This window comes from Mustela lutreola, chromosome 4 (assembly GCF_030435805.1).
Source record: "Mustela lutreola isolate mMusLut2 chromosome 4, mMusLut2.pri, whole genome shotgun sequence".
NCBI classification, from domain to species: domain Eukaryota; kingdom Metazoa; phylum Chordata; class Mammalia; order Carnivora; family Mustelidae; genus Mustela; species Mustela lutreola.
Genome location: NC_081293.1, coordinates 74,865,052 through 74,882,012, shown reverse-complemented (window position 1 = coordinate 74,882,012; position 16,961 = coordinate 74,865,052). Strand labels below are relative to the sequence as shown.

Below are 16,961 nucleotides of genomic sequence, written 5' to 3'. Positions count from 1 at the left end.
CCCTGCTCGGTGCCAGAAATTGTGCCGAGCTCTCCCCGGCCGTTCATCCCTTAATCCTCACCACAGAACTGTGGGATCGGTACAAAGATTCTGATTTTACAGAAAATGAAACAAAACAAAAACTCTGAAATGGAAAGAAGGTAAGCGGGCCTGTAGCAAGTCAGTGGCTTAATGTTGTGCCACGGAGTACTTTTAGTGTGTAAAATTGTTCAAACACACTTGGCACACCTAGATTGTTGTCTTACCCTCGACGGTCCAAAATGAGAATTTTCAGAATCAGGCTTGCCAGCCCCTGTCAGACCTTACACACTTCAATATTCTCTTCTTTCAGCGAGGGGTGGGGGAGAACCAACTGTCTTATTATGTCATGCATTTTATGTTTTTAAAGACTTATTTATTTATTTGAAAGAGAGAGAGAGATCACAAGTGGGGGGTGGGTAGAGGGAGAAGCACAAGGAGCCTGATACGGGGCTCGATCCCAGGACCCTGGGATCATGACCTGAGCCGAAGGCAGACACTTCACCGGCGGAACCACCCAAGTGCCCCAATTTCATGCATTTTTAGATCTATGATTGCCTCCCCTCAACTTTCTCTTCTACATGATTTAAAATCATAATAACAGGCAGACTCTTAATGTCCCTGTCAAGACTGTGTTTTGTAATGCCTCAGCCACTTTGCTCTCATCTAAAACTTCATTCGATTTTCTGTATTCCACCAAAGAGTGAAAGAGACGAAGGTGACGTGCATTATTTGAATTCGTGGAAATGCTGCAAAACAAACACGTAAACTCCATGGCAAACAAAAACGGAAAGTAGTTCGTGGGATGAATGAGGATGGTTTTACTCTTAGTGCTGCTTCAAAGATAAAGAATATTCGGAAGTCAAGCCCATTTTTAGAGAGAAGCTTGATTTTTTTTTTTTTGAACACGGTAATGATATTTTATTCTGTCACTTATATAATTTCAACAAACTATTTTGCAATTCATTTAACAGACAACGAAGAAGCGTTTACTGAACATCTACGTTGTTCTCCGAATTCAAGGAGAGTATAAGCGATACCTGAGAAACAGCTCCTGCCCTAGAGAACTTATAATTTAGTGGAGGAGAGATGGTGATTTTACCTGAGGCAGAAATGACTAGATGTTCCTTTTCCCCTTCCTTCTGGTTCTTTAGTAGGATCTGAAAATTTGTTCTCTAATATACATCGTGACTCTGTCCTCCTCTTCAGAGAAGCTTGATTTTGAATTTCAGAGATAGTCTAATTTGGTGGTCAGGGATTAGAATCGGTTTCCCCCTGTTTGTGGTCTATTTATGTACTATTTACGGTCTGCTTATTGTGATTCGTTCTTAACCCTGGTTTGAAAGGCTGACAGACATTTCCCTCTGACCTGCTTCAAGGCGTGTCTTTGTGTTCCTCTTACACTAGAGTCGTCCGAAGTCGGGCCTTCCCTTGTGGTTCACACCACTGTCCCCTTTGGAGTCACCCACTTGGAGCATGGCACCGAGGACGTGCAGGGGCTCATCTTCCAGCAGCTGGAAGGCGTCTTGCCAGGGCTGCCTCGGCCAGTTGCGACTCAATGCCAGAAGTGGAGACATTCGCAGGTAAGAGAACATGCGTGCGAGGACACAATCATCTTCATCAGTACTCCCTTTTTGTCCTCTCTGTCATTCCGTAGTCCAAGAATGGAACCGTGGGATCCCTGGAGCCATTACTTGTTTGCCCCATGTGTAACCGTAAACTTAACTTCTATGGGTCTTATTAGCCCAGTTATTTCTCAATGAGAGCTGCATACAGTTTTCCCCCGAGGTCATGTTCAAAATCCAGCATCGCAAGACTCACACACCCTGAAAAGCTGGGGTTTCGTATGCAGGCAAGGCAAGTTGTAGATCAAAATGCAGCTGTTTCTCTGGGGTTTTTCTAAGTCAGGACTGTGGTTACATAGAAACCACTTTAACCTCCCAAATTTTCTACAAGAGGTCACATTAACCTTGTAAGTGTATTTTGCTACCACAATTTTCATTTTTATTAAGTTCCCACTTTGGTTTTGACTGCCGCCAGCCAAGCTCCTTGGGGGGACCAAGATGAATACCTGTGTAGTTCAGCTGCTCAAGTTGTTTTTCTGGGTTAGATAAACCTGCTGATCCCTCCACCAGCTCAGATCCAAGCTCTTCACACTAAGTAAATGTTGACTTTTCCGGAAATCTCTGCGTATACCAACAGAAGTTTGTGAGTATTTGTAGAAAAAGTCTTTTGATCTGTAAACTCAATTGTAAAGCCGTTTGGGGGACAGTGGAGCGCAAGGCAGAGGAGAAAAGCAGCAGTGATTTTTCTCCCCCTAAGAGCTCTGAGCCCGTTGGTTAGCTGATTGATCAGGGCTGTTGGGCACCCAACTTGGGAAACCTTTAGGAAAAAGGGTGTTGTGAGAAATTGCAGCAGATTCTGTATATTTTACATGTAGGGCTTTCCAAAATCAGAGGAATTGGTAAATTACTTTCTAAAACACTACGGCGTGCCTGTGTGTTTACCTGTGTCTTCTCAAGTTCAATTATACAGGGAACTTTTGGGGAAAATATTTACTTAAATATATCATGGTCACTTTAGAAGATTTTACTCTTTCCTTTTAAAAGCATTGAAAACCATCTCGATAACAAATGTCTTTAAGTGCTAGTAACTCAATTGTAGGTCAGCTTGAAAAAGAAGACAGGGACATCATCCTGTTGCTATAATTTGAAGGTGGATGTATTACACAGCAAGTCCTTTTGCAATTTATAAATATTCTTGTGACTTCCACAAAATAATGAGCTGAAAAGATGGGTTAAAATCAATTTATCTCTTCAAACATCATGTGTTAATAGAAATAGATAGGCCCTAACCACAAAATGACCCATCCGAAGTTGTGCAATATCACAAAATTTAATAAAAAATATCGGAACACAAACCACATCCAAACCCTAGCCATGATTTTTATTACAATTTGGATGTTCTGTCTTGAAATGAGCCCAGTGCATTTATAATTCTGTTGTCACAAAATCTGCATTGGCTGCAAAGTCTAAAAGGGAGTAAGTTGTTTCATTGGAACTTAGAAGTTTGCATTTTCTGATATTCCTACCCTGCCCATAGTACATTGCGCATCATTCTACAGAGCGTAACGTTATTCTTTATGGCAGAGATCTTGCCTACATGGTGAAATAGAAGAAGGTGATGCTAGATAGATAATAGATAGGTCGGTAGATAGGTAGGTAGGTGATAGGTAGATGGACAGTAGGTAGGTAAGTAGATAGATGATAGAGGATAGATAGACAGATGATCTCTATCACCTTAAAGAAAGGAATAAGGAATGACAGGTCCAAAGACGTAATAGGATTTAACTACTTTTCAGTTATTAATCCCAAGAGAACATCTCGCCAGTGCTTTTCAAAGCCCCATTGTAACCTTTGAAATTTGACATAAATGTGTGCCCCCCTCTTCCCTTGCTGTCCCAGAACACATGCATAGTCTATCTTCAACAAGCACACAGATGCACGTGCATGAGTATGGTCTCCTACATGTGTAGACTGAAGGGGAAGATTGTGTAGGAACAGGAACAGAAAAGAAAGAGGAACAACCCTTTGGTTTTGAACTTCCATTCACCTCTGAGCAGAGGTGCAGTCCCCATACTGGGAAAATCCCATCCGTGTCTTCTTCCAGTCTGGATCCTACCCTGTGTTCCTTTTCTTTTCCTCCTCCCCCTCTCCTGTTCCACCCCAAAAGGCTCTAATTCTTCACACTCCCACCCCTGTCATCCCCCTCCCCCTGCCCCTCTTTCTGATGAACAAATAATAGAGCTCTTCAAACCCTTATTTTATGACATCCTCAAGAGACCACAGAACTGGCGACCCCCGCCCCAGGCAGCAGTAGGTGGCGTGGATTCCCCATCCTTTGTCTCCATTCATTTTATTTTTTCTCTTTTTTTCTCTTCTTTTGCGATCTCTGCACTGTGCAGGGTAGGGGAGAGGAGGGAGAGAGAGAGAGGGAGCATGGGTGCCCATAGTTGCAGACCAGGAGCTGGGCCCTTCAAACACGGGATCTCATTTAACATTGAAGGTAGCCTGACAAGGTTGCCAGTTTTAACCCAGTCTAGCGATGAGAAAACTGAGCCCTCAAAGCCATGAAATAAATTCCAGAAGGTCCCTTGGCTCAGAGGGACAGAGCCAGTCTTCCCACCCGCTGAGTCCTTCATTCTCCCTTGGGCCCGCCACATCATCTTCGCAGGTCCTGGGGATTAGAATGAAAGTTACAGAACCACAGTGACGGGAGGGAGGAAAGAGGTCTGTAGTTTACTCATTTAGCTACTCATTGACTCAATAAGCATTTAACGAATGCCGGTGGCATGCCTGGGACTCGGCTCCCCCAACCCCAGAGACTATGACTGATTGGCTGACGGCCTTCTCCTGAGACCCTGAGCTGAATTTTTGGTCTTGAGTAAGATAATGGTGTGTTCTTGTGGGCGCTGCTCTGCCAGGAGGAATGAGGCAAATGAAGGAGGAAGGCGTGTGTGAAAGACTTGGGAGCTGCTCTGTGCCTCCTGTTTGGTTTGCCTAAAACACTTGAGTAGGTGGTTTGAACAAACTTAGCCAAGCAATGGCAGGTTTTCATGGTTCTCAGTCCTCCCATGGGTGCTCTTTGCCCTCCAGAATTTAGATGTCCATCCAGTTAGCAGAATGGGATGTCTAAGCCATGATGCGTTGCATGAAGGCTTCTGTGACTGGCGTGATGGGCTAATGCTTTCAGTAAGAGAGTCATCACTGGAGATGTCTTTCCATCTACCTCAACGCCACAGGTGATCAGTCCAACGACCCTAATACTCACTGATATTTGCTGTGCTTTGCCCCCTGATTTCCGGGCTTCTCGTGATGCCTTGTTCCAACTACTGTGAATGACGAGCTTGTGAGTTGAACTCTGATTTCCCTTCACCTTTCTTGAGTCCCCCAAAATGCCAGTGGTTCTTTCCCCTGCTTTATTTAGCACGTTCATGGAGTACTTTCTTTAAAAACGAACCAACCAACAAAAAAACCTCTCACCACTGAATGTTATTTTCAGATACCAAGGAAATCAGGAGAGGAATTTACGGGGAGGGAAGGAATACGTTGGTGTCTCGGGCAAAATAAATGGATCTGGACTAACTTCTGAAGCTTTTGTAGTACGATTAGAAATCAGGTTTCTTCTGTGGTTACTTTTTTTTTTTTTTTTTTAACTTGGTCTTTTGCCCTGAGAGGGTATCTTCTCTCTCCCTAGTGGCTGTCTGTTCATATTTTGTAAGAAGAGTCACAATCTCTTTAAGGATCTGATAAAAGCTGGGGAGCCCCCGGTGGCGCAGTTAAGCCTCGGACCCGTGATTTCCGCTCAGGTCGTGATCTCTGGGTCGTGAGATGGAGCCTCCAGTCGGCCTCCACACTCAGCCAGGAGTCGGCTCCACAGTCTCTCTGCCCCTCCCCCACCCCCACGCGCACGCTTGCTCTCTTTCAAATAAATAAATTTTTAAAAAAAGGAATCTGATAAAAGTTATGAGCATGAAGGTTCTCATCACTTCAAAGTATACATGTATCCGTGACCACAGAAATTTCATACAATTATGAGGATTTATAATCAACCTAAAGTCCTCCCCTGAGTCCTCCTTCTACAGTACTTGCTATAAAGGTTATTCTACTATATCCTGCATAAATCAGGAACTACTCATGGCCCGGTCTTGTGTTGCAGTCAGGGAAACACAATTCCACAACCAAAAGAAATTTAAAATACAGGCATATCATATTTTATTGCACTTGGCTTTATTGCATGTCATAGATGCTGTGTTTTTTTTTTTTTTTTTTTACAAATTTAAGATTTCTGGCAACCCTGGGTCAAGCAAATCTACCAGCATCATTTTTTTCCTCCAACAGAATGTGCTCACTTCCTGTCTCCGTGTCACCTTCTGATAATTCTCACAATATTTCAAACTTTTTCCTTATTATGATATTTATGATGGTGACCTGTGCTCAGTGATTATGTCTCACTGAAAGCTCAGACGATGGCGAGCGTTTTGTAACAATAATATATTTCTAAATCGAGGTATGTACATTTTTGAAGACATAGTGCTCCTGCACACTTAATTGACTACAGTATAGTGAAAACATAACTTTTATATGCACGGGAAACCAGAAGAATTTCATTTGACTGGCTTTATTACAATCCTCGCTGTGGTGGTCTGGAACCGAACCCTAGGTATCTCCAAGGTGGGCCTGTAACTCCAATCTTTACAAGCACGTTTTTTGAAACTTTAAAGAATAGCCAACATTTGTCATCCTCGCCAGCACTTCTGGAAGTCTCTCTTCTCATTCTCTGTGTCTCCCGCTTCTGGAAGCTTCCCCACACCTTCCCTGTTCAGCTTCACCTCTTAATTCCCCGCCACAGTCTCTCTGACCAGCAGCCCTGTTTACATTCTTCACTCTTGACTCGATCCTCTTTCTTTTTTTTTTTTTTTTCCTCTTAAACAAGTAACTCTTTGCCCTTTTTAGTGCAATTCCCCATTCTGGCTTCCTCATTACCTCAGGTGGCATAGTCCTCACCAGGAATAGAAAGAATAAAAGAGAAAAGAAGAAATGTACAACAGCGCACAACCAGAATTTTCCTTAGTTGTTTGGGTTCTGTGGGGGGACAGGTATGCACCCAGAAGAGCCCGAGATCCCCCAGTACTTACACTCTTGCCCCGTGAGATTGATCTTCGGGGTGTCGTGTTGTTTAAGTCATCCCTGGAAGGTCAAATGGCAGTTCATATTTTCATTTTTTTTTCTTTCTTATATGTATTTTTTCCATTATATTGCCCTTGATATCTTGTGTTGTGTGGGTTGGAAATAGAAGGCAGTGACTGATTGTATGAAAATGCCAAAACTATAAACCCCAAGGATTGTCCTCTTGAAAGCGGTCAGTCACCTTATAAACTACACTCTTATTCCAACACGATGGAGCCCGTCTTTCAGAGCCTGGCGTGCATTCTTTGTCCTGTCATTGGTTGGATCAGGTCTTTCGAATTTGAGCTTGAATTTGATGTTTTAGGAACAAAGCCATTTGGACTTAAATCTTTTGAATAAAATGGATGGTCAGTTTTGACATTTTTCTTAAATGTGACAGATTCAAGCATATGGCCTCCCGGGATAAGTACTCTAAAAAAAAAAATAAATAAATAACCATTGTATTTATCAGTTCAAGTACGTTCCCTGTGTTTCTTGCTAGTTCATGTACATGGTAAAATCATACTGCCACTGGTCCTGTGATTTTTCTCCCATATTTGTGCTTTATAATTTCTGGATTTTTAATGATTTGATTATGTGTGATCTTGGACTCTGGCGTCAGACAGATTTTAGTTCAAAGCCCAGCTCATGGTGGGACTCTGAGCAGGGTAGACGGTGCTCCCAGCTCCAGGGCCCATCTGTAACCAGTAATGACTGAACCTGCCTCCCAGGGTCGTGGTTGGAATAAAATGGGGCAACACGGTGGAAAGCATTTACCACAGTCGCCAGGACGAAGCAAGTTCTCAGGATGTATTACTAAATGGGTAATGAGAGGAAGAAGAGAGGACATGGGGTCATTTCCTTGGTGCTTAGCTCGAGTGTCCCCATTAATTGCTTTCTTTTCTTGACTACCTCTCTCTCTCTCTCTCTCTCTTTCTTTTAAGATTTTATTTATTTATTTGACACACAGAGAGAGGGAGCACAAGCAGGAGGAGGGAAAGTGGGAGAGACAGAAGCAGACTCCCCGCTGAGCAGGGAGCCCAATGTAGGACTCAATCCCAGTACCCTGAGGTCATGACCTGAGCTGAAGACAGATGCTTAATGACTGAGCCACCCAGGTGCCCCTTGACTACCTCTCTTCATGGCCACTTGCTCTCTCTCCTCTGTGTTCTCTTCTTCACTTATGCCAATAGCCTTGGACAAGGTATGTTTCTGAAGGACTGATTCAGTGCCAGGTGCTATGACCCTTAGTCACACCATTGGGACTGTTGAATAACAGAGCAAGGTGAGACCAAAGAGGTGTATTTCTGTGGATGCAAGGAACTCTTGTCAGTTTTTTTTTTTTTAAGCTTATACATTTTTCAGCTTCTTGCTGTTTATTCCCTGATGTGCACATTCTTTAGTGTTAGTGTTTGGTACTTAAACACATTTCTGCCATTTGTGCCATGAATCAACATTTCCTGGCATGACACTATGGCCATAAAAGCGCTCTTGCCTATGGGTCATGAGTTTCTGGTAAAGTATGGTGGGACAAAGAGGCCCTTTGGGATCGGTGCACTCTGGCATGACCCAGTCCCTCAAGAGCAAGGCACATAACAGGTGTCAGCCTGAACCATTCCATTGTGTCATCTCCTACCTCTTTGTCACCAGCTCGTTACTGACGATTACTTCAGTTTATTATGAGGTGGCCGCACGTGTGTGAGGTCATTGGCTGAGATGTTCTGATCATGGAATTAGGGAGGTACAGTCACAGTTTAATGGAAGTTTCTATGAGCCACTATTTCCTCTTTTCAGAAAATTCCGTATTATGCAAACTGTTAAATGTTTCAACACATGGGCATTTAATTAAATCCTTTTTTCTTAAGTACTACTGAGACCGACCTTGCCGTTTATTCCGTATCATGGTTTTTCAGAAGAACTGATTATTTTGAGCGGCATTCATTGATGGAAAACTTTTTAAGGCAGGCTGTGTCATTTCTCCTGGACAAATGCTCTATCTGTTCATCTGTCGTCCGTGTTATTACTTCAAACTTGGTGACAGGTGTTACTGTATGGGTGTGGACACTCCAAGAGAAGTAGGCCCTCTTCCAGAACTGTTCCATAAAGGGTAAGTCTACTAGATCTATTGAGGGTCGACATCAGTATTATGCTATAAAACTAACAAGAAAGTTCAGCTGCCAAAAATCTATCTATGTCCACATTAGAAATTAATAATATATATGCAAGTTTCCATTTCACATGCCTATATTGAGCTCTTACCCTATGCCAGACATTATGTGGGATTTGACAGGCTCAAAGACAGCTCCCTTCCTACAAGGAGCTGGCTGTATAATCAACAAAGCTGACTGAAGAGCAGATAATCATGAGATAGTGTGGTTTGCTGTAAAAAAGTATGTATAATACACTCTGTGAACAGAATTTTTTTAAGGGTTTTATTTGTTTATTTATTTACTTGAGATAGAGAGAGAGACAGAGAGAGATCATGAGCAGGGGAGAAGGACAGAGGGAGAAGCAAACTTCCCAGTGAGCAGGGATCCCAATGAAGGACTCAATCTCAGGATCCTGGGATCATGACCTGAGCCGAAGGCAGACGCTTAATCAACTGAGCCACCCAGGTGCCTGAACAGACAGTGTGAGGAGAGTGGTAACACATCACTTCCTAAGAGAAGATGCCGCTAGAAATAAATCCTAAAAAATGAAGCCAGACAAGCAAAGGGAATGATGTTGGAATGATGTTCCAAGAGCAGGTGTACTTTCCCAGAGGTGGGAGAGTGCAAGGTGCATTCTTTCTTTTCACCTTCATCTTTGCACCTTGGTCTAAAGCACCTGTATAAACATGATAGCCCACATGATCATTTTATTATACTATGTGTGTGTATATATATTCATTATATAGTCTCTCTATATAGCCATTCTCTCTCAAAAATGCCATTTATTTTTTATTTATTTTAAAAAAATATATTTATTTATTTTAGAGAGAGAGAGCATGTGCAGTGCCAGTTGGGGAAGGAGGAGAGGGAGAGGGAGAGAATCTTAAGCAGACTCCTGGCTGTGTGCAGAGCCCAACACAGGGCTCAGTCTCATGACCTGGAGATCATGATCTGAGCCAAAATCAAGAGTCAGACGCTCAACCGACTGAGCCACCTAGGCGCCCTACAAAAAATGCCATTTACTAATCCCCTAGTCTGTGTAGCTCACTGGGCTTTGTACTTAACTCCCCTTCAGCCTGCAAGCACCCTGTGGAGTGTCCACTCCTTCCCCATTGCACAGATGTGGAAGTTGGGAAGTAAAGGCTTAGTACTTTCTGTGAGGTTCTTCCCCCAAGAGGTGGCAAAACCGGAATTCAGCCACAGGTCTGTTGAAAAGCCAGTGCTTTCAAACACCTCACTCTACTGCCAGTAATTGTTTGAATTCTGGCTTTCCCCCAATTATGACACATTCTTCTATCATCGTTCTTTTGCTGCTGTCAGCTAGAAATAACAGTTAACATTTATGCTCTGATTTTAGAAAGCACTTTTCTACTTCTTTTCATTTGCTCCTCACAACAATTCTGACAGATCAGGAAGTAAACATGACTATCTTTGCTTCAAATGAAGAAACTGGGATTAATGTTACAGGTTTTGTCTAATATGACACAACTAGTAAGTAACAAAATGGAAATTGAAATGTTTCATTTTAGATTCAAAAGTCCACATTTCACATTCTATGCAAAAATTAACTAAATGTGGATCATAGACCATAAAACCTTAGAACTATACAATTTCTATGTGAAAACAGGAGAAGATTTTATGATCTTGGGTTTGGCAAACATTTCTTAGATAAGACACAAAAAGCACAAACAGTAAGAAAATAAATAGATAAACTGGGCTTGATCAAAATTAAAAACAATGTCTTTGAAAGACACTGTTAAGAAAATGAAAGGTTAAGACACAGAATTGGAGAAACCATTTGTAAAAACATATATCTGATGAGACTAGCATCCAGACTATATAAAGACCTGTCACAAATTTGGAAATAAGAAAACAAATGGCCCAATTATTTAAAAATGGACAAAAAATTTGGAAGAACAATGTACTAGAGGAGAGGTATGAACTTAACCATGAAGATGTAAGAGATCTACAATGAAAACTATAAAACATTGCTGAAAGAAATTAAAGAAGACTTAAATACAGGAAAATATACTGTATGCTCATAGATTGGGAGACTTAATTATTGTTTCTTAAGTAAAGTCTGTGCCCAATGTGGGGCTTGAACTCATGACCCTGAAATAGAGTCCTGTTCTCTACTAACTGAGCCAGCCATGTCCCCTGGGAGACTTAATTTTAAAATAGCAGTATCACCCAAGTGACAGACTTATTGTAATCACTATTAAATTCCCAATGGCCTTTGCAGAAATGCTGAAATTTATATAGAGTTGCAAGGGACCCCAAATAGCCAAATCAATCTCAAAAAAAGAACAAAGCTGGAGGACTCACACTTCCTGATTTCCAAACTTACTACAAAGCTACCCTACTCCAAATAATGTGGTAATGGCATAAGAATAGACATACAGATTAATGGACTAGAACCAAGATAAACCCACACTTATTGCTAATTGATTTCAAATAAGGTTCCCAAAAACATTCAGTGGGAAACAAGGGTCTTCAACACAAAGTGCTGGGACAACTGGACATCCACACACAAAAGAATGAAGTTGAAACCTTAAGTCACACCCCATGTAAAAATTTACCCCAAATGGATTAAGAACCTAACTCTGCAAGCAAAATCATAAAATCTTAGAAGAAAACATAAGGGAGAATCTTCACAACCTTGTATTTAACAGTGGTTTCTTAGATATTACACCGAAAGCATAAATAACAAAAGAAAAAAACACTAATTCGGACTTCATCAAAATTCACAACTTGGGTACATCAAAGGATTATCAAGAAAGTAAAAAGACAGCCCATAGGATAGGAGAAGATATTTGAGAATCACTTATCTAATAAGAGTCTACAATCCAGAATATGTAAAGAACTCTTACAACTCAACAGCAAAAAATCGAACAGTATAATTTTAAAATGGGTCAAGGACTTGAATAGACATTTCTCCAAAGAAGAGATATGAATGGTCAAGAAACATAGGAAAAGATGCCCAGTGTCCTTAGTCATTAGGGAAATGCAGATGAAAACCACAATGAGAGAACATCTTATAACCACTAAGATGAATGTAATTTAAAAAAAGAAAGAAAGAAAGAAAGAAAGAAAGAAAGAAAGAAAGAAAGAAAGAAAAGGAAAAGAACAAATGCTGGTAAGCATGTGGAGAAATTAGGATGTTCCTACCTTGCTGGTGGGCATATAAAATGGTTTGGACATTGTGGAAAACAGTTTGGCAGTTCCTCAATAAGTTATACAGAGAATTGCAAGATAACCAAAATATCCCCCTCCTATATAACCGAAAGAGTTTAAAATGTTCAAACAAAACTGCGTCCACAAATGTTCATAGGAGCCCTATTCACAATAACTAAAGGTGGAGATAGGTCAAATGTCCATCATGGACATGAATGAATAAACAAAATATTGTATATCCATAAGATGGATTATCATTGAAGCATAAAAAATATCAATTATGCCTCAATTAAAAAATCAGTCATTCAGATGTTGGCAAGGATGCAGAGATAGGGGAACCCTCCTACACTTTTGGTGGGAATGCAAGCTGGTGCAACCACTCTGGAAAACAGCATAGAGGTTCCTCAAATAGTTGAAAATAGAGCTACCCTACGACCCAGCAATTGCACTACCGGGTATTTACCCTAAAGATACAAATGTAGTGATCCGAAGGGGCACTTGCACCCCAATGTTTACAGCAGCAATGTCCACAATAGTCAAACTATGGAAAGATCCTAGATGTCCATTCACAGATGAACGGATAAAGAAGATGTGGTATATATAAATATATACAATGGAATACTATGCAGCCATCAAAAGAAATGAAATCTTGCCATTTGCAACAACATGGATGGAACTAGAGGGTACTATGCTTAGTGAAATAAGTCAATTGGAGAAAGACAACTATCATATGATCTCCCTGATATGAGGAAATGAGATGCAATGTGGGGGGTTTGGTAGGTAGGAAAAGAATAAATGAAACAAGATGGGATCGGGAGGGAGACAAACTATAAGAGACTCTTAATCTTACAAAACAAACTGAGGGTTACTGGGGGGAGGGAGGTATGGAGAGGGTGGTTGGGTTATGGACATTGGGGAGGGTATGTGCTATGGTGAGAGCTGTGAAGTACATAACCCTAATGATTCACAGACCGTACCCCTGGGGCAAATAATACATTATACATTAATAAAAAAATTAAAAATTAAAAAAAAACCAGTCATTAAGGGGGCACCTGGGTAGTCAATTAAGCGTTGACTCTTGGTTTCAACTCAGGTGATGATCTCGGGGTCCTGGGATTGAGCCCCACATTGGGTCTGCCCCTCCCCCTGCTCTCTCGCTCTCTAAAATAAATAAATAAAATCTTAAAAAAAAAAAAAAACAACAGTCTTTAGGTGGGAAATATGTCTTCAACATATTTCTAATCAAAGGACCCAGGGGAAATTATGTAGAAATACACGTATTAAACATTTGAAGGACAAAAAAAGAAAAGGCAATGATGTATTGATAAATGCTACAATGTGGATAAACCTTGAAGACACTGTCCTCGGGGCACCTGGGTGGCTCAGCAGGTTAAGCTTCTGCCTTCAGTTCTGGTCATGATCTCAGGGTCCTGAGATTGAGCCCCACACTGGGCTCTCTGCTCAGCAGGGAGCCTGCTTCCCCCTTCTCTCTTTCTGCCTGCCTCTCTGCCTACTTGTGATCCCTCTCTGTGTCAAATAAATAAATTAAGAAAAAAAAAGAATAAAGAAAACATTGTCCTGAGTGAAAGAAATCAGACACAAAGGCTACATGGTGAATGATTCCACTTACATGAAATCGCTTGGATAGGCCAATCCATAGAGACAGAAACCTGGTAAGTGTTTGCCAGGGGCTACTACTAATGTCTTGTGTATTTTAACACACACACATACACACACACACACAAAGAGATTAGGTGGCAAGTAAGCACACACAAAAATGCTGACCATCATTGGTCATTAAGGAAATGTAAAGTAAAACTGAAATGAGATTCTATGAGCAACCTACTGGAATGGCTCAGCTCCAAAACTCTGAAGGTACCAAGTGCTGGTGAGGATGTAAATGGAATCCTCCCCTCTCGCTGTGGGAATGCAGAATGGCAGCAACCCCTTTGGAAAACACTTTCACAGTTTCCTACAAAATGAAATACACACTTGCCATCTGACCCAAGGACCCCACTCTTAGGGATTTACAGGAGAGAAATGAAGACATACATCCATATAAAAACTTATTTGCAAGGGTTAACAGCAACTTTATCAAAAATTGCCCCAAACCCGGAAATAGCCCAAATATTCGTCGCCTGGTACGTGGGCAAAAGGTTTTAGCTCCATACATGAAAAGCTAGTCTGTAATAAAATGAAACATTCTGCTACTATCTGCAATACATGAGTGAATCTCAGAAGCTTTATCCGAATGAAAGCAGCCATACACAAAGGCTATCTATCGTATCAGTCTACCTGTATAGCTTCCTGAAACAGGCAAAACTGTAGGGACAGAAAATTGATCAATGGTCACCAGGGGCCGTGACTTGGAGAAAGAGATGAACTACAAAGGGGCAGAAGGGAAATTTTAAGGGGGAAACAGAAATGTTCTCTATATCATTGTTGTGGTAGTTGATATGACTGTGTACATTGTTAAAATTTATAGAACAGTACACATAAAGGGTGAATTTCACCATATATAATGTATACCTCAATTAAGTTGACTTTTCAAACCACTCATTTTTTTGTCTTCCATTATTGTTTCTCTGAGGAGCACAAGCATTGACTCTTTTAATCTCACAGCAGTGGAAGTGGAAGGGAGGTAGTTTCTGGAGCTGAATATCAAAATGGCGGCACTCTTTCCACCAAAATCTCACAGCACAAACAAAAAGCCCATAGGTTCATTCAGCACAAGTGAGGACCAGAAAGAAATAAGGGTCACGCTTCTGGGTCATCAAGAAAAGGAAGGGAAACAGAGTCTGGGGAGGATGAAGAAGGAATCGAACGGTGGGGAACTGGGCTGCTGTTAAATGGGGGAGAAGTAGTGATTAAGCCCCCTTGAGTAGGTTGGATGACTTTAGCATCATGACTAGACTCACAGATCAAAAGCATTTTTGTCCTCTGTATCCTAGGATCCCGAGTAACTGGATTCTTTGAGAGGCTGTGGCACAACATTTATATTTAAATGAAATGAAAAGGATCCCAGTCTTTAGATCACCTTTTGCCTAAAAATGCTGCCTCCCCCCACCACCAGCACCCTCCACAGGCTCGCCGACTGCACATATTTGAAGAGTTAATGCATCAATATACTAACCCTGGCTGAAAGGCAGGACAGTCTCCCATTAAATTAAAAACTTTAAAGGGGACTGTAATACAACCATTGTTTTGTCTGTTATTACTGCAAGAGCACTAGAGAAAACAGTATCTCATTCTTGATTGTGTGCTTGTGAACAACTCTTCGTCGAAATAGACAGCTCCAGTGTTTTCAGGACTCTGAAGGGTAGAATAGATCTGAACAGATTCAATGTAGACCTCAGGAATTGAATATACAATTTCGGTGAAGTACGTCCTTTGCCATTCAAGCCCCACTAAAGCTGCTACATGGCTCATATAATTGATTTGCGGCTCCTTCTCCCTGCATCTACCCCTTGGTTTATTAAAATAGAATAGACAAATAGCAATAAAGAGAAAAGCTCCACTGAGAATTGACCAAACCACATCACTTTCTTCACACCTAGGGTATTCCGACCAATAGTAATTTTACAGCGGCATTGCACAGTCCCAGACCCAGAGCCCTGTGGCCAGGAACCTGCCACACGAGCAGACCTTTCCCTGAAGCACAACAAAGCAATGGTTTCGTGAAATCATTAAGTATCATCGAACACCGGAGAGACGCCTCGGACAGAGGCAGGAGGACATGATGAACCTAACGCCTAAAAACCCATTAGCAATGCACCGGTCTCCGCAGGAGAGCACACAGTTGTTGATATGCTCCTGATGAACACGAAGGACTAAGGCATAGACCGATACAGACGGAAAGCCTCCAACACCAGGGGCCACAAGAAGTGCGATTTTTTTAAAATATTTTATTTATTTATTTGATAGGGAGAGAGATCACAAATAGGCAGAGAGACAGGCAGAGAGAGAGGGAGAAGCAGGCTCTCCACTGCGCAGAGAGCCCGATGTGGGGCTCAATCCCAGGACCCTAGGATCATGACCTGAGCCGATGGCAGAGGCTTAACCCACTGAGCCACCCAGGCGCCCTGAAGTGCGACTTTTTTGTAAAGAAAATATACCTAAAAACAGACTAAGTGGAATCATCAGCCCCCCCCCCCCATTTATCATTATTATCCCAGTTCTCAGTGTCGCTTCTTCTCAGTAATACACAACGCATGGTTAAGAAATAACCGGTATCATCACGTGTCTTAATCATGCAAGTATATTCCATATGTGTAGGACCTTGGGTGGTGCCACAACATCTGAGCACAGAGAGTTGACTGTTCAATGAGAATATTTTTAAAAGTTACAGACAGAACTTGGCTAAGTCAGCCGGAAGACTTGGTTTCTTTCCTCCCTGACACCTAGAGCTTTCTCGAATGCTTTCTCTGGGTCCCAGGAAAGGAAGGTATTTAAAGGAATATTTAGACTTTATGTCTGTGCGGGCTCACTGCCGCTTTGACAAGAACCGGAAGCATCGTGGGCTGTGTCTAACGAAAATTAAAGAAACTAAAAACTAAAGAAAATTATTATCATAGAGGGGGGAAAAATGTACCTCCACGTTTAAAGGCCATTTGAACACAGAATTTAAAACTTTGAAAAGTTTGAATTAGTTTTTGGTGGCCTCATGTGCACACATCCTTTCAGCAAATACTCAATCAACACCAGCCACGTAACATGGAGAAGGAGATGCAGGGAAGATGAAAATGAAAAAAAAAAAAAAAATTCCTCAACAAAACAACCCTCGTCGCTCACTGTTTCTGAGAACTTACAAGGCCTTTAAATAACAAATATTTCTTACCAAATTGCAATTTGGTGAGTTAAGTGTAGAGGATGCAGCAACATTTTACGGCAT

At 41.6% G+C, this 16,961-nt stretch overlaps 1 protein-coding gene across 6 annotated transcripts in view; it reads left to right on the top strand.

The window, feature by feature from the left end:
* RNLS (renalase, FAD dependent amine oxidase) overlaps window positions 1–16,961 on the top strand; it is a 255,996-nt gene that overhangs the window by 229,159 nt on the left and 9,876 nt on the right. For all 6 annotated transcript variants that reach the window (XM_059170286.1, XM_059170285.1, XM_059170284.1 and 3 more), the window contains one exon: window positions 1,426–1,601. In XM_059170286.1, the coding sequence (XP_059026269.1) occupies window positions 1,426–1,601 (176 nt within the window). The remainder of the gene's footprint in view (window positions 1–1,425; window positions 1,602–16,961) is intronic.